At 43.6% G+C, this 22,127-nt stretch overlaps 1 protein-coding gene across 6 annotated transcripts in view; it reads left to right on the forward strand.

The window, feature by feature from the left end:
• DPP6 (dipeptidyl peptidase like 6) overlaps window positions 1-22,127 on the forward strand; it is a 510,968-nt gene that overhangs the window by 336,184 nt on the left and 152,657 nt on the right. For all 6 annotated transcript variants that reach the window (XM_028749895.2, XM_028749897.2, XM_028749894.2 and 3 more), the window contains exons 2-3: window positions 15,400-15,514; window positions 20,952-21,050. In XM_028749895.2, the coding sequence (XP_028605728.2) occupies window positions 15,400-15,514; window positions 20,952-21,050 (214 nt within the window). The remainder of the gene's footprint in view (window positions 1-15,399; window positions 15,515-20,951; window positions 21,051-22,127) is intronic.

The following is a 22,127-nucleotide window of genomic DNA, read 5'->3' on the forward strand; positions in this document are numbered from 1 at the left end:
GGAAGGGGCGCTGGGGGTCATCTAGTCCAAACCCCTGCAATGCAGGAATATGCAGTTTCCCCATACAATTATCTAGTAGTAGTAGACAGATCTTACTCATCCATGGATTTCTCTGTCCTTTTCTAAAGCTACTTGTGCTGTCACAACATTCTGCAGCAATAAATTAGCGACTTTCTTTTGGCTTAAACCTGTCAAACGTGTCACTGGAAGTCTCTGAGTGTTTACATTTTGAAAGATCGTTCATCAAGCCATCATTTTCTAAACGAAAACTCCCTTGCTCTTTATGAGTCCTTTCTTAAACAGTATGATTCATTTTCTGATTCAGCAAATGCTGGTGCCCTGACCCTCGGTGACAATCAAGTGACTTGCGTTTTGATAAGTTTAGTTTGCAAGTACCTCCTTGCAGGTTTGCTGGATGAAGGCTGGCAAGAAAAAGAATTCTACAGTATATATACAGAAATGCATATTATGGGGCAAAATGTGCATAAAATTGCTTAAAGGGGTGAAAAAATATAACATACAAAATGCATTGTCTTCAAAGAAAATTGCTTTCAAAAATGCATGTATTAAGCTAAATTGCACAGAAACATGCTGATGAATTTTCACGAATATTTCACTCGCACACACACACAAACACACACACTGAGTTTAAAATGAGGCAAGCTCACAAGTGCAAAAATGGAGGCAAACCATTATTGACAGATATTTCTATCCCTGGTCAGGCACTTAGTTCAGTTTAGGGATGAGGAACCTGTGGCTGTCCAGTAACTGAGCATTCATAACTACCATCAGCCCCACCTCCCCACCTGCTCCCTCTTCTCCCTCTTTCCTCCCACCACCAGTCCCCTGGCTCTGAGCCTTCATCCCTTGGGGGTTCTCTTGGGGATTCCCTAGCTGGTGCCCCCCCCACCTGCATCCAAGCCAGTCCATGACACAGAAGAAGGCATGGGAGCTTCGATCTAGCTCTAGTGTAGCAAAGCAGCTAATGCTTTGGACAAGGAAGAGCATCTCTATCCATATCAAAAACATTTCCAGCTCATTTAATGAGCATCCTGCTGCAGATCTGCATGGGGATTGGAGATAGATAAAGCTAGTATATTAACTCTAGGAGGGATTGCTTCTTAGGGTGGAAAATGTGTCACTGCACATGCTCTAATATTTTGCCGCACTGTCTTCTTGGGTCAAACTGATTTTGGAGCACTAGGTAGACCTACAAAACCTATGAACAAATGTTTTATTACATTACATTACATTTCTATTCCACTTTTCCTTAAAGGAACTCAAAGTGGTTTACTTGGTTCTCCCCCCCCCCCTCTCTCCATTTTGTCCTAACACAAATCCTGTGCTTAGGTTAGCCTGAGAAACAGTGACTGGGTCAATGGCACCAAGCAAGCTTCATGGCTGAATTTGGATTTGAACCCTGGTACCCTGAGTCCTAGTGGGACGCGGGTGGCGTTGTGGGTAAAACCTCAGTGCCTAGGACTTGCTGATCGTAAGGTCGGTGGTTCGAATCCCCGCGGCGGGGTGAGCTCCCGTCGTTCGGTCCCAGCTCCTGCCCACCTAGCAGTTCGAAAGCACCCCTAAGTGCAAGTAGATAAATAGGTACCGCTTTATAGCGGGAAGGTAAACGGCGTTTCCGTGTGCGGCGCTGGTGCTGGCTTGCCAGTTGCAGCTTTGTCACGCTGGCCACATGACCCGGAAGTGTCTTCAGACGGCGTCGGCTCCCGGCCTCTTAAGCGAGATGAGCGCGCAACCCTAGAGTCGGTCACGACTGGCCCGTACGGGCAGGGGTACCTTTACCTTTACCCTGAGTCCTAGTCCAACATAAGGTTACCAGATTTTTTTCAGTGAATCCGGGGACACTTTTCAACTTCAGTAGATTTTGTGTGGGGACTGATTTGTAAATCCGGGGACTTTCCCTGGGAAACGGGGACATCTGGTAACCTTAGACTCCAACACCCTAACCACTACATATGCAGGCATAGTTTACACATGGCAAGTTTTTTGGTGTGTCTCAAGATTGCACCCACGAACACAATATATATCTGGAGCACCAGTTAGTTGTATTGGAGCCCTGGTCCTCCAGGTCTTAGTCCAATACTCTAGACACCACACCTGCCTTCCAGGAGAGCAAGCTGAGTTGGCCGTGGGCCACAGAGGCCCCTCTCAAACCACTGTCACCTCTGAACAAATGCTCATTTGTCATCAGCTGCAGGTATGCATCTCTAAGCAATTGCGCGTGCAGAACACTGCTTCGCACTTTTGACATTTCCTTGCCGGATTGGGGCAAAGGTGCAGAGACCCTGGCAGGCCTCTTCAGCATTCATTATCCACCTGCCTACCAGCGTAATGATTGTTGCAAGCAAATAGCAAAAAATAACACAGACTCTCTTCTTAATATTCCTGCCTTGATTTTGACAGGCACTTTTCGAACCTGCAGAAATAAAACGGAGGCCCATTATGCATCCCATCTTCACTGTGCATCGCAATAAGCTCTTCCCTAGCATCAGCACACTGTTGCTTCTGGCTCTGCAGATTTCTGTCTGAAAGGTAGCTGTGAAAACAATTTATTTGGAGATAAAATGAAGAGGGAGCTCTAGATTTGAGAGGGGGAAATGGGCTATTAATATACATAGTTTCTAAAATGCAGATAATCTCCCTTAGAATTCGCAGCAAGTGAACAGGAAGGTATAGACGCTATTTTCCTTTTTATCTTTGGTGTGTGGGGGTGTGTGTGTGTGTGTGTGTGTGTGTAATTTTTTCAAACATTTTCACAATAATCTTCATATCAAATAATTACGTTGTTTCACAAGTTGACTATCCACCCCCAGCTCCACGGTGTTTTGACTGAAACCTTTTCTACCGCATTATATCTTTACCTATTGCAAAAAGTTTCTCTATTACTGTTATTTTATCATTTTTCTTCCACTGCTTTTATCTTGACTCCTGCCTGCGATTTCATTTGACTAGAGTATTTTTTATTAATAGTCCACAAAAGGCCTCCGTTCCTGTTTAAAAAGTTCATCATTTTGATCTCTTGGGTACAGACCTTTCTAAGGGAGTCTCAGCCTTGTGTCTGTGAGTCCTGATTGGGCTACAGGTGCCAACAAATCCCCTTCCAGTATTCAGTCACGAGCGTAAGTCATGGTGTCATCCATTTACTGCACTGATTCACTGAGAGGTTGGGGAGAATCTTGTCGCCCCCTCTATTTCTGGACTTCAGGCAGGAGTGCCGCCACTTTTACAGTCATAACAGCACCAGCCACTTACAAGAGGGAGGCATCAGCAGGCTTGGAGAAACCCCTAAAAGAAATGTTAAGAAAAGAACTCCTAAAGCAGACCAATAAGGACTCAGTGGCTACAGAATGCTGACTGATAGTTGAAGGTGGCAAGAGGGGGAATAGGAAATTGGGTGATAAGACAAAATGAAAGGTGTCAGGGCATTTTGACACCCAGACACACACATTCCACAGATATGGGTCCCCACCCTGTCCCCGCCATCGTGCCCGTGCTGCCGCCAGCTCCATCACAGAGTGAGCTCCCATTGCTCTGTCCCAGTTCCTGTCAACTTAGCAGTTCGAAAGCACACTAGTGCAAGTAGATGAATAGGTCCCACTGCGGCAGGAAGGTAAACGGCATTTTTGTGCGCTCTGGTTTCCGTCACGGTGTCCCGTTGCGCCAGAAGCAGTTTAGTCATGCTGCCCACATGACCCAGAAAGCTGTCTGAGGACAAACGCTAGCTCCCTCAGCCTGAAAGCGACATGAGCACCGCAACCCCATAGCTGCCTTTGACTGGACTTAACCGTCCAGGGGTCCTTTGCCTCTTTACCTTTTTTTACCCTCACAACACAGCGGCAGCAGCAAGGGCGTGGCACAAGCAGCAGTGAGGTTGGTAGAGGGCTGGATCCGCTGCCTGAGGCAAATGGCTTCTCCTCACCTTATGCACAGGCTACTCCTAAGTAGTGTATCCTGAAAAGTGCATAGCTGACATTGAGCAGGAGCACTCTGCACTGCAACATTCTGTTGCAGGTCCCGTTTGATTGTTTATTATTTTTCAGGCCATCTGTGGCTCCAGGGAGCACTGATGTTCCTCACTTCCTTCGATGTGCCTAAATCTAGGTCAGAAAACCAAGAGGCGGCCATTTACCAGTCAGTCATTTACAGCCCTCTGTCCTATGGCTGCCGTTGAGCTGCTTGCAGTGAAGGAACGAGCAAAAGTAGTGTCCGATTCTGGGCAGAAGAACTTTGCCAGCGCAAATGTGCACCAGTGCTTGGGGGGGGGGGGAGAGGTTTATGTGCATCACAGCTACACTAAGATGCCCGGTGGGGTGTTTGTGCGCATGTGTGGAATCTAAAGCTCTGATCTATATGTCCTGCAAGTGGTGCACCGCGGAGATAAGGGCCAGGTTGTTAGTTATCGTTGTGGAAGTCCAGCTGCTTTTTCTGAATTAAGGGTTTTGCTGTAATAGTGTTTGAAAACCCTCCATTTTAGATCTTTTCTTACCATTTGCAGCATGACCTGTAGCTGCTCCTCACTGGGACAATGTTATAGATGCTTACTGTATTTTTCCATCTATAAGACTAGGTTTTTTTCCTTAAAAAATAGTGTCCAAAATTTGGGGGCATCTTATACATGGGGGGCATCTCCCCCAATTTCTTAAATCGGAGTCCCCAAAAACAGGGGGTGTCTTATATAATAATAATAATAATAATTTATTATTTGTACCCCGCCCATCTGGCTGGGTTTCCCCAGCCACTCTGGGCGGCTTCCATAGAAACCAAAAATACACTAAGGGGCATCTTATAGACGGAAAAATACGGTATACGTTTATATGACAGCCAAGTGATACAAGAGTGCAGCCAAGTTTACCTGCACCAGAAGTAGCACTCGGATGTGCTAAAGGTAGACCCTCTGTTTTTAAATCATTTTTCTTTCCACGGGATTGCTAGTGGATTGCTAGTTTTTTAACTGGTTTTGATATGCAAATGATGTTCATTAAACATTTCCCCTACATAAATCCTTTGAATACATCAGAGGTTTGTTAATACTCTGTACTAAGTTGACTTCTTAGCAAGAAGCTTGAGGGCTTTGTTCTTTGCAAATTCTGATAAAAACTGACCTGACCCACTTATTTCTTTAAACAGTTTATATACTGTTTAGCTACAAGTGTCTCTAAGCAGTGTACAAGGAATAAAATACAGAAAAGATTTTAAAAATCAGTAAAAAATCTAATGTCAAACTAAAATATCATGGATGAACGTGTGGATTGGATTTAGATTTTCTCCAAATTTTCCGTTGTGGTGCTCAGTTGTTGTTTTTTGGATTGTTGTTTTTTAAATACCAAACTGCATACAAAATACATATTTGTTGTTTGTTATACTATGGGAAAAAATACATCATCATTATATGTTGCAAACTGTTTTGAGAACTCAGTAGTTGAAAATAGGTGTTTATGTTGAAATTTAACAAATAAATAAATTTGCAGAAACAGGAGTTAAACTTATCTAGCTGTTGTTTCAGAGGTTTTGCCCCCCAACGCTTGCTTTCAATGAGCAACACACAAATCACCCATAAGCCCCTCAAAGACTTTGAGAATCACTGATTTGTGGCCCAATCTTATGCTTCGCAGAGCAGCAACCACATTCCATAATAAACGGACATGAGATACTAATATGCATATAAATATGATTCTTTGAAAAAATAAAATTTTAAAAAGGAATGAGAGAGGTTAGTCATAGGCAAAAGGTGTGTTTTAGCTGCATGTTTTGTTTATTTTCAAGATGATTTAAAGGGCAAATTGAAGCAGTGATTGGAGAGCATTTGTCTGAAGTTGGCTGGAGATGTATCCTATGGTCATCTAGGTGACAGATTTTTGGCTGGTTGGAGATAAACATGCCAGTAATGATTTCACTGACAGCCTCCTGCACTGGAAGGGTTCCAGACTCCATCCATCCGATCATCCTTTTCACATTCAGAAACTGTGCCATCTTGGATCCGGATAACAGGCACTATCACATTAAAATACAGGCTTCTGGCTCTGTATTAGAAAGTGATGCAGACAGAAGGGAGTTAACACCTGAGCAGGTTGGGTAATGTGGTGTTTTGCAAGCAGACACTAATAGGTACAAATCTGACTTTCTCTTCTTCTTTTTCAAAAAGTGCTGCATATGGATGTAACAGAGCTGTGCTCAAGCTTTGAAACTGGTTGTTTTACACATCAAATTCTGGGCCAATTTGAAGCTATTATGTAAGCAGGAGAAAATGAGTCAAACAACAAAGAAAGCGGAGAAGCCGTGCAGCAAGATTTAACGCAGTTTCGATTAATACGCAAAGGCCATTTAGGCCTCGCTTTAATTATTCAGCATTACACAAAGTACAAAGCAAGTGTCTAAGAGGATCACTTGCTCATTATATATGTGTTGCCGATGCTTTGTTAAGAGCTGAAACTTTGCACACCCAATTTGTGTGGGGGCTTTTTTCCTCGGATTAGTAACAGTGTGGACTCCAGTGTCGTCGATAATAAAAGCAAAGTGGGTTCCTTGAGATTAGATGGTGGAGAATTAGTCCTTCTTTCTTTAGGTTTTGTATAATTAGATGCAGTCAATAAAGGATGACAGCTCTTCCTCGTGGTTAAGTCTCACTATTTGAGCCCCACTCCCCAGAAAGCCTATCTATCAAGAGTCTGGCTGAATCAGACCCAAGTCCTGTCCAGTTCCACAACTTCCTTTTTTGCAGTGACCAGACAGAGACCTCTGGGAAGCTCACAAGCAGGACATGAGGACCAAAGCACTCTCTTAACTCCCCAGCAACTAGCATTCAGGGGCATGCTGAATATATTTTGTAGAAACTAGTCTAGCTCTGTTGCTAGAACATGAGACTCAGGGTGATGGGTTTGAGCCCCATGTTGGGCAACAGATTCCAGCATTGTAGGGGGTTAGACTAGATGATCCTTGTGGTCCCTTCCAATTCTGCAGTTCTATGATTCTGTACAAATATACCGTAGTCATCATGGCTAGTAGCCATTATTATCCTTCGTCTCCATGAAGTTGTCTAATCCCTTAAATTGGTGGCCATCGTGACAACAGATTCCAGTTTTACTATGCAGCGTGTAGGAGGGAACTTCTGTTGGTTCAAGGAAAAATATAGGTACATAAAGGAGAATTCCTGGATGCCAAGAGAAAACCCCAGCAGAGATTTGAAGTCAATAATATGCAGCACAAGTGAAACATGGAAAGATAGGCTGATAGACCTTTAAAGTAGGCTCTTTAAAGTGAGTTCCAAAGTTTTCCTCTTCCACAGCATATAAAAAGACCACACGTTTGGTAAGTTAAAAATGGTTTCCCTGCAAACCCTCAAAAGGCCAGGTTCATGTGCTTTTCCATACGGCATTCAGAAAAAGTTAGGCAGTAATGCTTGGCTTAGTTACATTGGTGAAAGTTTCTAAATTATTGGAATAGGAACTCGAGTGTGGCTTGTGAGAGCCATGTAGTCTGAGCTGGAGCAACCAGCTCAAACCTCTTCACATATCGAGCTTCTCATGTAGACTGGGGAAACAATAAGTTTGATTACCCATTTCCTCCCAAGGTAAGGGAAGTGAACATAGCTAAGTCCGGCAGGACAGCTTATTTTATGGTATTAACTCCTTCATGCATTAATTAGACTTAAGCATGTTGGTAATATGAGGCTGGTTATTCCAAAGCTTTTCCCTTTCCACTTTCTCCACACATGGGTGGGTGTTTGTTTTTTGTTTGTTTTTTGTTTTGCATTTCTTTGATGTCCACCCCACTTATGTATTTCCACCCACCCACCCTAAAAGTCCCAGACTTAGCAACCTTTCCTCTTAGGGGTCCTTTTCTAGCCTCTTAAGAGTTATGATGACCCTTTTCTGCAACTAGAATTATTCTCTGGTCACATTTTAGATTTGTATAAAGGCATTGCAAATATTGTCAATTTCTTATTCCTTTCCTAATGATCCCTAGCATGGAATCCAGCTTTTTCACAGCTGCTGCATTCTGGGTCGATGTTTTCATTGAGCTATCCACCACGAACCCAGTGATCTTTGGCACAGTTTTTTTTTTAATGACCTTCACCCAAGGTTGGGGAGGGCTGAGTTCTTGAAGCGTTTAGCCTGCTACAAAACTTTTGCTAGCCAGCTGTTTCGAAGTGGTACTAAATCTGCATAACTAACAAGTGTGACAAATTTCTTCCTGGTGAGATGTTAGAAGTGACAGCAAAGTGACAACTGAACATGACAGCAACGTTGGAAATTATATCACGCTTGGTCTCACAAACAGATTTTTTAATGTGGGGACATGGGCTAGAAAGACCCTTTCTTAAATTCTGTTCCAGATTATAACACTCTGCTCTGGTCTGGCCAGGTGAGACCCTGCAGAAGGCTGGACCAGGTCAGTCAGAGTTAGATCAACCAGGAGCAGAGTGTAACTGCCCACATTAAGGGTTGCCAAGCTTTTGGGGCCCTGGGCACTTCTGCAAATGACAGACACAAACCCTCCAAGAGAAGGCTTCGTTTAAACCCCACTTCAGCATGGAGGGGGCAGTGCAAGTGGGGTTTAAGATGGGTGTCAGGGAATGTATCTGTTGACTGCATGTGCACCTATAGGTGCTGCATTGATGAGCCATGAAGCACATTGTAAAGAAAAATAACAATGGGGTCCCTTTTGTTGGCTTTCTCATTCCTGGGCCTAAACATCTGCATTTCCCTGCTTGCTACCACTGTTCTCCATAATTGCCCCCCATATACGTGAGGACTAGAAACTTCTTTACAAATGAAGCCCAAGATCCAGATCGGCTCTCAAACAAATACGTTAAAAGTGCCCTAGGCACAACAGATTTGTAAGAATATCGGGCCTTGGAATCGTCCGTTTTAATATATTTTATAAAATCTCACAGCTTGTCACAGTGCCCAGGAAACTTCCACTGACTTTGAATGCCTTTAAATCAGGCCACCTATAAATACTTTATTCGCGGCCATGAACCCAATTACCCTCAGGTTCTCCGTTCCCCTTAGTGCAGCTGTGGCAGAGAAATTTATTAACTTGTAACTTTTATTTTAAGGGTCGTACGTTGTAGGGGGTGTTGTAGCGTTCAGCTTGGATGCGAGAAACCCAGATTCATACTCCTGTCATCCACAATGTACATGGTGTGGCCTTGGAAATCAAGCAAAACAAAGCTACCCCATGGGCCTGAGGTCAGGAGAAAATAAAAAAAGCTGGCCCCTCTTCTTTGTTTGCTGCCGATGGCAGCCATTTTGTCCTGGCACTCCCGGCACTACCAGCAAGATCTGAGTACCAGCAACTCACTTTTCTTACCAATAAATAAAGTACAATAAAGAAGTATTAACAAGTCCTTTAATGCACTGAGATGTACTGCAGAAATTACTAGCAAAAATCTATCTGAATGCTGATATTTGGTTCTTTCACTTGTTTCCCCAAAGAGTGTCTAAGTACTTCATTTTTCCATTCTGATGAAAAATCTTTTTCAGGCAGGAAGGTAGTACTTCTGATTGTGCCTCCTGAAAATGCATGTAAGGGGAATATTTTGTGCTCTAAATTTTACATAGGAACAGTAGTAGTCAGCAGTCAGCAGTGAGGTTGGATTGGGCTGGTGTGTCTTCCCAATACCTGAATAGCTGCTGGTTACCAAGAGGATGGAGGTAGAGGGGAGGTTGGTGGGGTGTGGGGGCAACACCAGGAACAATGGCGTGGCTGCACCACTGTAATTAAACTGCCCCACACTGTGCCCCCCTTCCCTACCACTCTCCCTCTCAGTAACCAGCAGAAACTCCAGCACTGGGAAACCAAGTAAGCAGCAAAACCTCACCACGTCCCACTGACTGCTACTACAAAGCATCCTTCCAGATCAGACCAAAGGCCCACCTTAGGCCCAGTGGGAGGAACCTGGGGGAGATGGACCAGACTTCTGATTATTTCTTCTCGGGTGACGCCCACTTGGAAGATGCTCTGATGCAGCAGGCCTTGAAAATGGGACCTGAGGTGATATTCAAAGCAGCAGCACTATGCATCTGTCAAGGAGAGATTTACAAGGGGAGCAGTGTCATTTGTCACTTTGGGCTAAAAAGCAGTCTATAAATAATCTCCACCATGCCATACCAACCTTGCACTCACTGTGTATGCAGTTCGTGGCTTGCGTTGCAGTCCTGAAGTGCATGGAGAGCATGCTATGCTCCTTCAAGTCTGACCTGAGCAGCCCCAGCTGTGAGATCCAAATGCTGCATGAGTGTAAAGAGCCATTAAGATATGGTTACCAGATGTCTCTGCTTCCTGGGGACGGTCCCTGGATTTACAAATCTGTCCCCGGACAAAATCCATCCCCGGAATGTCCCCGGATTTCATTTAATGTCCCCGGATTTATATTGCAAGTGTTGTAGATTTATTAGTAGGGAATGAATGCTGCGTCACTGGTTCAGTGGCACACGACACATCATATAGGGACTTCAGGCGAAGCAAAATGGTTGGTGCCACAGCAGCGAGCAGCTCCTGAAACCAGCCATAGCCAACTGCACTACCAGGCTGGCTCCGGGCTGCTGAGACTGCCATTGGCACCACTGCTGAAGGGGAACTGGGGACACCAGTTCAACTGGGGGAACCGCAGACACCCTCCCCCTGCGACCTAAATCGAGCCTGGAGCGAGAGCTCCTGGCCATTGGCCAACTGCCCAGCGGCACTCTGGGGCTAGGAAAACCCCAGAGCCGACGCAGGGAGAAGGAGGAGAGGAGAAGGAGAAGGAAGAGAGAGAAAGAGGAAGGACAAAAAAGAGGGGAGCCCTGACCTTGCCGCACCACTGCCACTGCCGCCGCTGAGGAGGAGAGGTAGGAGAGCACCAGGAGGGCAAGGACACATGACCGAGCCCAGGCCCAACCCGAGCCTACTCCACGCGGCTAGCACTCCAAGAGAGCAGGCCGGGGCCCAGAGGAAGGCCGTGTGACAGAGGAGACCACTGAAGAGAAGATATTACTTCTTTATATATATATTTAAAAAAAAAAAAAAACTTTTTCTCTCTCTCTTTTTTTTTAAAAGTGTCCCTGGATTCTTTGAAAAAAATCTGGTAACCTTACATTAAGAGCCCTGCTGGGTCAGAACAAAGGGCTATCAGATCCAGCATTCTGTTCTCACAGTGCCCAGCCAGATGCCTCTGTGAAGCTTGCAAGCAGCGCATGGGTACAACGGCTCTCTCGCTATTCATGTTCCTCAGTGATTGGTATTCAGAGACACAGAGACACATTGCAGTGCCTGTCTCCTGTTCATGAGTCCCTGCAACTGAGCCTGTAGGCAATGTAGCCATCACGATGAGTAACCATGGATACCCTTATCTTCCACAGATTTCCCCAACATGGACATTTTACAGATTGGAAAGTAGGCAATGCTAGAAATTCTTAGAGATGTTTATGATGGGAACCTTTTACAATTCTATGTGATTCTATGTAAACCAAGGTGGCCAGGCTTTCCAAAGAAACAGTTCCCTCCTATACACTCCATGATGGAACCATCAATGAACTATCAATGCTCCCTAGATGTTTAACAGGAGGCCAGAATTGAATTATTGCTGGACTTATTTAACCTAGATCAAAGAATCCCTAATGAGGGGGGGGCACATCAAATCTCAAGAAGTTGGAGAGTGGATGTGGGCATGATATAATGAATTAACCAGTGGTAATCATGAAATTGAGATGGAAGCCATAAATCTTCGAAAGAATTCTTGAGTCATGGAAATTATTTTAAGCATCCTTCCCTACCTTCTAGGGTGTTCCTACAGGAAGCAGAAATGATTAGACTCCAGCTCCAAATATATGCACTGTTGGTTTTATAATGTGCTGTTACCATCTCCACCCATGGCAAATGGCCCATAGAACATAAAAGGGGGATTTATGGTGTATCTTTTCAGCATTCACATAGGGCAGATGGAAAAATAATCTGAGCTGTGCAGTTTAAAGCAGCTCAGCCAAATATTTCTTAGCAGAGCTTGATTATAATCTTTTCCCCAAGACTTCTCCCCCCCCCCCAACAAATATATTACTGAGCATCGATCTGGCTTCTGCAAGACTTATTTAAGAATAACAGCATGGATTTCTAGATTTATATGTAAACTAGATGTACATTTAATATTACTTTGTTCACCCTGTGAGGTCGTCCCCCCCCTTTAAAATAATAATAGTAGTAATAATGTCTGAGCATCTATCAAGGCTGGTTGTTTTTAAGCACTGAATTATAGTGTTAGGTGCTTAGTATAGTATCATTATTTCTGTTTCTACTGCTGCTATTGTGATGATCTAGGCTACTCTGAGATATCCAGATGAATTTCTTAACTCAAGTGGAATATCAGGAAGAAACTACATGTGAAGCTAAATGCTATCACCTGTAGTTGAGTGCCTGTTTTGAAAATGATAAATATCAGGTAAGGGTGGGATAAGGTCCACAGCATGCTATAGCTGGTGGGTTTTAACCCTTTCCTACACAAATGGCATTTAGATTTTCTATATTTATATAAAAATACCCTTCAGATACTCTTAGCCCAGGGCAGGCAAACTCCCATTAGTGCTAACTGGAGCTTCCCTCTTCCTTCCAGTGGGTAGAAAAGGGTTGAACTCAACTGCCTCCATTTGAAGGTCCTGGTCCACCCACTTCCTCCCCCTTTCAATTTCAGTGGAGGGTGGTTCATTAGGGGTGAATAGGGCACTGGCCCACCAAGCTGAGTTTGCCTCCAGCCAGCCCACAACTGTCTTCCTTCCTACAGTACTTAGAACCAGGCCCATGGGGTGATGGCCCTGCCTGACAGCTTCCCCCTCATCGGTCTCAGTGTTGTCCTTGTAGAGCTCAGCAGAGTGGGGGAGGAGGGGGACAAAACTAGAAGTACTTGCCTCTAGTGCCCCCTGCTGTTGGGCTCCTTGCCTTCTGCCATATCAGTCCTAATGGGCCCCACTCACACCACTGTTCATTCTGGAAACCTTGCACATGACTACAAATGATGCACCGTGCGCAGTTCTCTCCTTATAAGGAATGTGGCTGTGTAAATCAGAGGCTGTTAGTCCTCTAGCTCCCAAAGTCAGGTTCGCAAATACTGGTTACCTACTTGGGCCCAGGTGTCTTTCCTGTTCCTTGTTCTTCTGAGTACATAAAATGAAGCGCTCCTGAGTCCAGAACTTTTTTGTATTTATTTCATGGCCTTGTAACAAAAATGCTAGATATTCTGCCTAATGTCAATTACCTCACATAAAATGAGGCCTACCATTCCACATGTTGAAAGTTTCCCCCCTAAATGTAGAAAATTACAATTACTTAGTTGATTGTTGTATTTTTATTACCACTGGGGAGACAGTGCCATTGCCCTCTGGATATTATTATTATTATTATTATTATTATTATTATTATTATCATCATAGCACTAAAATGTGTTGGATCGCCTTTGATTCAATAAAAACCAAACAGGGATAAAACTAGCACAAAACCCTGGCACCAGTTTGGAGCCAATTGGGCAATGTTGGGTTTGGGGCTACACCTATGGCTCCGTTTGTCGATTACTTAGTTGGGGGGTGACACAAAACGTGAGGTTTGTGGCACAAAACTAACACAAAACTTTGGCAACAGTCTGGAGTCTTATCAAACAAGATTGGACTTTGGGGCATTAACTTGTGATCCCGGTTTGCTGCGTCAGTAACTTGGGGGGCAGCACAAAACATGGGGTTCATGGCACAAAATGGCACAAAACTTTGGCATCTGTTTGGAGGGGATCCAGAATTTCAGGGTCACACATTACTGAAGCTGTGTTAGATCTGGTGTTGATGTCTCATTGTGTAGCAGTAGCAGTCAAAAGGGTTGTTCAGATCAAACTTGCATTGCCTATTTTTCTTCAGTTTGTCCTGAAAGTCACCCTAACCACCCTCTTTGATGTCTCAGTAATAGGCAACCATTAATGCAGGTGAGCCAACTCACAGCTGATTAAGCATTGCCCTCTCTTGATCACGGGGCCGCAACATTGCCTTTGTCCCTGGCTGGGAGGAGTAGCTGCGTCTAATAGTTTCTGCCCTTCTCTGTTAGAATTTCTGCCAGTTTTAAAGAACCAAAAACAACAGCATGCATGCATTTGGGTCTAAAGGGTTTTTTGATTATTTGAGAAGTTGATTTAGGCTTTGGCAGCCTACTCACATTGGCACCAGCTGCCTCTCTGATTCCCTCTCCTTTTTGACCTCTATTGGGTTGTTGTTTTTTAATGTGAAAGGAAGGGTTGGCTGTGAACAGAGATAACAAAACCCACATTGTTTTCCTGACTCTTTGGCTAACATTGGCACGCATTAGGGAAATCACTAAATCTCCATGCCCTTTGCTGCGAGATTAAGATAGTGGTTGTTCTTTGCCTCTCAAGGGTAGGGGAAGGGTGAATCTATTACAATTTTCAAAATGCCTTTACCACAGTGCATAGAATTTGCATATATAAATGAATATTGCTGATCATTTCCCCTTAATTTTGTTGCTTTGAGGGTTTCTTTTTTTAAAAAAAAAGTATGAAATTTTCCAACTCATTCTTCCTCTTATTTTCCTTTTTCAGAAAATTGCTTGCTTTTTTTCAATATCTTCCTCTGCTGCCTGCCACCCAAACCAAAGCAACAGAGTAGGAGATAGTGTAAATAATGGGGGCCTCTATTATGCTGGCTATCCAACATGCTGGAATGGAGCTAAGCAAGAAGGATGTGGTGCTTTTGGTCCTCTAAATCAGGCTTCTTCAACCTCGGCCCTCCAGATGTTTTTGGCCTACAACTCCCATGATCCCTACCTAGCAGGACCAGTGGTCAGGGATGATGGGAGTTGTAGTCTCAAAACATCTGGAGGGCCAAGGTTGATGAAGCCTGCTTTCAATGTTGTTGAACTTCATCTCCTATCACTGACCACTTGCCACACTGACTGGGGTTGATGGGAACTGTAGTCCAACAACCTCTGGAGGGCCACAGGATCCTCACCCTTGCAATAAAGGGTTCTCCAAGGTGGAGGGATGAGGTACTATGTAAGTGGATCCTAAACTATTTTCCATCAAACTAAAGTCTCATTGCGACATCAGCGCAGCTCAGTCAATGGCAGACAGGTGGTCCAAAGCCCCTGCTTGCTGGTCCTTGTACAGCAGATTTGAACCACCAATGGTTAAAATCACCAAATCTCTTATTATTGCAATTTGGTTTGTCCCATGCTGCCTTGCTCTCCTAGTTACTTAGGCAAATATATCTTTGCATCTGCAACAAGCAAGCTTACAGCTGCCCCTATGGCTACTGAACCTAATTGCTAATTGACTAGATTCACCTTATATCGTGTTTGGATGCGTTTGTTGCTCATGGCCTCTGCTTAACCGTTCCTTTTTTCTTTTGCTGTTTGCAGGAGCTGGTGGGGAGCAACCCTCCACAAAGGAACTGGAAAGGAATTGCAATTGCGTTACTTGTTATTCTGGTTATCTGCTCCTTGATTGTCACTTCAGTTATCTTGCTGACACCAGGTATTTATATAACCTTTAGTTTTAGTTGCTGCTGTTGTTGTAATTTCAGTGTCTTTGGAAATGCATTTTAAAAAGGCAGGGGCCTGATTAAACTGAACTTGACGGATAGATCAATCAGATGGAGAAAATTTCTCCCCCGCTCTTTTAATCTTGAAAGCAGGGGTGTGCTTCACTGTGTTTTTTAATGATACCGAATGTGGAACAGTGATGCGGTTAGGTAATTTTAGACTAGGATTTAATGGTCTTACTGGGGCAGGAGGGCCCTCTAGATGGTAAGAAAGAGCTGCTGTGTTTAGGGGCTTCCTTGCTCAATTATTTCTCTAAGAGAACGTATTATGCCCTGCCCAGAAGAAAGGCAGCTACCCAACAGCTACATGGCAGAGAGAAATTCAAGGGGTGAGGTTTTCTCCTTGAGTTGCTGTCTCTCAAGCAGATGTTAGTTGAGGAACCTCAAACCCAGGGATCAAATGCAACCTTCTGCACCTCTCTGTCTGCTTGTTGGGGCATTACGCACACCCTTACCCTTTCCCAAGACCACATCTCTCATGAGCCCTCCTTGAGTATTTTTGCCTGGTTGGAATGTGTCCTTCAACTCTGATAATGCCTCTTTCTTGCCTGAATGGAGGCTAGAGAGAGGTAGGTGGGTGGGTGGATGTGTACAAACCATCATACTGTACGAAGGTAAAATGCACATTCATTATCTGCCAACTTTTGATGTTGACTCTGCCAACCACTGGCATACGGCCTCCATAAGGTTGCCAAGAATATAATGTGGCCCTCAGGTTGACAGTTGTCCCTCATCCCTAGGTTGGAGGCATAGGTGTCTTGTCAGGAAAAGAAAGAGTGACGCCCTTATCAGACTTCAGCTACATTGATAAATTAACTCATTCAGCTCAAGTAAGTCCCTAGCAAAGATGTTCTTCCCTGGAAAGTTAAGTGAAAAAGGCAAGAAGGTTAGGCTGGGTGATCCCATGAGACACAGTTTTCTGCTGTACGTAAGAGAAAGGCTGTGGAGATAACCATTTGCCAACAAATAATTTTCTTTAATGCTAGAAAAATACCATTTTAAACCTAAGATCAAAAGTAGAACAAGGCAGAAAAATAACATAGAGATTTCATGGGAAAGGGGGAAGAGAATATTCCTTGTTCTAACACTCAAGAAGTGGGGGAAAAGGAAGGGGAAACAGAATGAAGAACTATCTAATCTTATGATATGTCTTCAGAATTGTCCCATTCAAAAGTAATGTCTGCCCTAAGTAGAAAAACATTCCAGGCAGGGAACCTGTGGCTCTTCAGATGTTAGCCCCAGACATGAGAACTGTGGCCCATTAACATCTACAGGGCTACAGGTTCCACTTTCCTGAAGTTAGGCTGTAACCCTCAACATTGTTCTCTGGCACTGCCAGCTGTAGCAAATGAGCTGAGAGATTTGAACTGAGGTCTCCTTGCCTCACAGGCACAATCTTAGACATGCTGCCCTTTTATTTCAATCTCATGAAGTTCTGGCATCACGCTGTTCATCGGGGTCCCTTCCAACTCTGCAATTCTGTGATTCTGTCCCACTCTCCCAAGCATTTCTGCACTGGCACGCTAAGTCTTAGGACTAAACCATTATCATGTTGCAAGTGGTGGTTTGTGTGCCTGTTACCGAAATAATGCATGCTTCATGGCTAGATCTTAAGTGGCTGAAGTACCTTGGGACCAGTGAAGTAAAAAGCCATTTTCTCCTCCATTAATTGGCTCAATGGAGTCTGTTTATGGCATCTCTAAACAGGGATGTGTTTAGCCTGCATAACAAGTTAGCACTAAACAATGGGAAAGATGTTTAGTGCTGCAAGGCTTCTCTGATGTGCTTAGATATAAACACCCTGATTCTAAATGCATTGGCTTGGAATCTGTCCCATTGGTTCCAATTTAGAGCTGTGTGCAAATGTCCTCTCGAAATTTTACACTCTGTTTTAGTACAGAGAACTCGTGGATGGGGGAACCATTTTGCTAAATAGGGTTTGAGTAATTCTCCAACTTTTTTCTCAATGTTGTGCTCGCGTGATTTGCAATGGCAAGAGCATAGCTGCTCTGCCCCAACTTAGGCCTCTCCCCGCCCCCCATTCATTAAATACAGTTTGCAAAAGATAACGTAATATAAAAACATTAAAAGATATTGAAAAGATACATTTAAAAAACTGTTGACACCATGATCACCATTTTCCATCTTTGACAGTGCTCTGGACCTGGCATTGTCCTAGAACATTGTGGGGCGAAAATGGTCCCTGCTTTTAAAAAAAGTGGCCGGTATCTGGAGAAAATTCTGTAAAGTTGCAGTTATTTGTTGAGGGAGGAAAACAATTCTCATAAATTTTCTTAGAAAAAAAAATGTCTTTCGAGAAATTTCAGCTTAGTTTTAATTTTAACGAAGCTCCCGGACAAGAAAATGTCAGTATTAGGGTGTGTACAGTGGCGGACTTGGGTAGTATTTTGTGTTTTTTCCTTGGGTTTTCTTGGGTTTTATTCTGTGAACCTCCCTCAGACTCCTGGGTATAGGGCAGTATAATACTACTACTACTACTACTACTACTACTACTACTACTACTACTAATAATAATAATAATAATAATAATAATGGGTGCCCTCTGGGAGGCCAAAATCTGATGTTTCATGCTGCCAAAGCCGGGGAAGAGATGCAAGGCTCTGCCAGGGTCCTAGAGCCCTCCCATCTCCTTCCCAAAGAACTAACTAGGCTTGGAAAGGAGGCAGGAGAACTAGATGCCTCACATCACCTTCCCCAAACCCAGCTTCTTGCTTACCGGGCTTTGAGAAGCTGCCCTCCGCAGCTCAGCCTCCTGCCCATGCACACTGCCTACACAGCCCTAAATCTACCACTTGTGTGTAGATAGTGCACTGAAATCCACAGCTTGGCTAATGCCCAGTTTAAGTTGGGTTGCAGAGGTGGTGCAATTAGCACTTTTTTATTTAAAAAAGAGGGGAAATGGAAAGAATGTGAGCAGCAAGAGAGAGAACCAGTATATGCAATTACAAAATTAGAAATGGGTCTCACTTAGAAAATATGGGCCAAAAGTAGGTCTCTCTGATGTGGAAATGATACAGGAGCCAGGGGTCCTGTGCAGGAACTGGTTATCTGCTAGCTAGAGGGTCCTGTGCAGCTGGAGAAAACATTTACCTGTATTTTTTGCTCTATAAGACGCACCAAACCACAAGACACACCTAGTTTTTGGCGGAGGAAAACGGGGGGGGGGGGGATTCTGAATCTCCGAAGTCAGAACAGCAAGAGGGATCGCTGCACAGTGGAAGCAGCAATCCCTCTTGCTGTTCTGGCTTCTGGGATAGCTGTGCAGCCTGCATTCGCTCCATAAGACGCACACACATTTCCCCTTACTTTTTAGGGGGTATGTCTTAGAGCAAAAAATACGGTAAATTGGTGCAGGGAACCTGTGGCTGCCCAGATGTCAACCCCAGCCACAAATGAGCAGGGCCAGCGCTCAGGAATTATGCCACTTGTAGTCTATGTAGACTATCTGTGTATTATTTCACAGGATCCCCAGGGAGGCCAGTCATCAGAATTGGCACTCAGCCAGGAAGGGATCCATGTTATTAGGCCACTGAAGTATTATCCTAGGGTTGCCATATTTCAAAAAGTGAAAATCCAGACAGAAAAGTTGTTGAGTTGTTGTTGTTGGTTTTTTTAGTTTTGCCGAAAGTTGTTAGGCAAAGAAATTTGACATTTTTGAGGAACATTGGCAAAAACGACACTACCAACATCAGTTGCCATACATCCAGATTTCCGCCTGGACACTTCTTTTAGCAGATTTCCACCTGGACACTTCTTTCAACTGCAGTCCAGGAAATGGACTTGGGATGGGGAGTGATGCATTTTGTTGTTGTTCATTAGAAATCTACAGTGACATCATTGGCCTATTGCATAAATATGCTATGCAACCACAAGTGGGAAATCATCAGAGTTTGTGCTGGACGAATTATTAAGTAGTGGCAAACAAACTAGAAGCTTCAGGGATTAATCAGGGAGTGTAAACTGTGCTGAGGTCACCCTCCCTACCATTTTGCTGTGACAGCATCTGTACCATTCCGGGCACGTAATTTGTGGTTTGACAGTCAAAAGTGTTAATTGATTTTTCTCTCTCTCTTCTGTTGACCTGTCCTTAATGAATGTGAACATTAATTAGAAATCATTTGGTAGAAATCATGCGTGGTGCCATTTTTTGCTTTCAAAAATGAGTCCCTGTGCAATAAAAATGCAGGAATTCAAAATATATAGTTGCACGGTGTTAACATAAAAAAGGATAATTGCCATGGCTGTAGCTAATGTATATTTAATCAGAAAACATGCATCTGGGGGAGGAAAATTGTAATGCTATCACATTATGAGATAAAACCTGAACTACCCCTTGAAGCATTTGCCCAAAATAAAACTGATTATTAATATTTATAACTCATTGCATCCCTGTTCATAAGTGCAATCAGCTGCACGGCTGATGTTTGAAATGAATGGGGGCCTTTTCACCATATGGCAACAACCTCAAAGAAACCTCTGGCTCTTCAACACTTCATTTGTTCAGTGTGGCTTCTTGAGCTACTTAAAAGCCCCCAAGCCACAGTTTAATGCAACCCTCTCTCCTAAGATGGAGTATCCCATACCAGAAGCTACCTTGGTGTTCACTTGTCTAAAATCTATTTGGAGTAGGATATCCTTCCCCAACCTGGTGCCTTCCAGATGTTTTGGATCACAACTCCCATCAGCCTCTCTGGCTGGGGCAGATGATACTGGTTGCATCAAACATCTGGAAGACACCAAGCTGAAGAAGGCTAGTTCAGGATAACTTTTCCAAGATGGTTTCCAAGAATGAATTATTGCTACTATGATTTATGGTTTAAAACCTGCTGGATAGCCCAGTTGGTTGGAGCGTGATGCTGATAACACCAAGGTTGCAGGTTAGATCCCTGTAAGAGACAGCTGCATATTCCTGTATTGTAGGAAGGTGGATGAGATGTTCCTCAGGGTCTTTTCCAATGCCATGATTCTACTTTATAAATTCTTTTTCCATCCCATATTAAACACGTGGGCAGCTGCATCTGGGGACAGGAGAGACATGGGGCACGATACTCGCACTGTTTCCACTATTGCTTCACATGCAGTCTACTGTGCTGGATCAGTGCAAGAGGAGCTTTCGCTTCCATGCACACTTAGGCCATTTCCAACTTGAACTGGACCACAATCCACAGGACCAACTTTTACTCTGGCGTAGAAGTCTACCATGCTTCTCATGCACATATTCCCAAATATCGGTCAGTTCAAAATGAAAAGAGATAACTGGTCTCATTTGCTGAATGTGCAGATAAAATTGCAAATTAGCAGTAATGGATGGGCATTTTTCTTCTTTTCCCCCTTCTGGATGTTTTACAGTCGAAGATAATAGCCAGTCTCAAAAGAAGAAGATTACAGTGGAAGATCTGTTCAGCGAAGATTTCAAAATTCATGACCCAGAGGCTAAATGGATAAGTGGTGAGTCTTATAACCATATATGAAAATAACTTCTGTTACCTCTTGCACCACTTCTGTTTCAAATACCTTTCCCACCACCCCTTTTGTTTCACTTCCCTGCTTTCTGAGCAAGGTTTCCCAAAGTGACTCATCTGAATAGCTGGCAGATCAGAGCAGGGAGAGGGGGGTATATTATTGTCATGCCATAGAAAACAGGAGCTATTTGTAATTCTCGCAGGATTTTTAATTTTTTTTTTTAAAGAAAACTTACCGGAAACACGTAGGAAGATGATAGCAAGATGAGAGAAGGTTTTTTTAAAAAGGTAAGGGACCTTGAGATGCATGGGAAGGAGGCAGTTGCCGCTACACTGATATTGAGATGTGTGCAATGTTGCAATATTTGCTGCTCTTCTTCCCGGTTTAGGGGGGGGTGGATTTAGTTCCTCTAGGAACTGGCAACTGCTCTCCAAGATCTGAACATGCTGTTCCCATGACTTTTCAACTGAAGATGGCAGGAACAGGACCTAGGACCTTCTGCATGCAATGCACATTGTCTGTCACTGAGCTATGCCCCCTCTCGCTATTTATTTTGCACAGTTTTTGAAGAATAAAAACTGACTCCTTTTAGAAGAAATTTACCAGACCCATAAAAATATTATTCAAAGTTTTACTTGCACAACTTTCTTCGCAACATCAACTTTACATCAAAAATATCCATATAGTGTCTTGTGCTGTCTAGCACAGGCTCGGCATCTTGCAAAATATGAAATAATCCAAATAGACCTATAAGCAAAGGTCTCTCTCTAACAGCATCCATTTCACCTGGAGCTGTTTTCTTTGGGAGCTTCATTTACATCTTCACTCTAGGCAATCTTGAGACAAAAGACACAAAGGCTTCTCCCTTCAAAATGGAGATTTGCAACCAAATACCTTTGTCACCTCACTCGCATGTTAGCTAGCAGGAAACAACAATAGTTTGTTTTTGTTTTTTCTATTTTTATTTTAATGGATTTCTTCCATAAGTTGAAAAAATACTCCCGCTTTTCACGCACTGCTTTCATACAGAGAAGGATTATACAAGATGCAATGGTTCTCGCG

Source organism: Podarcis muralis, chromosome 12, assembly GCF_964188315.1.
Source record: "Podarcis muralis chromosome 12, rPodMur119.hap1.1, whole genome shotgun sequence".
NCBI lineage: Eukaryota > Metazoa > Chordata > Lepidosauria > Squamata > Lacertidae > Podarcis > Podarcis muralis.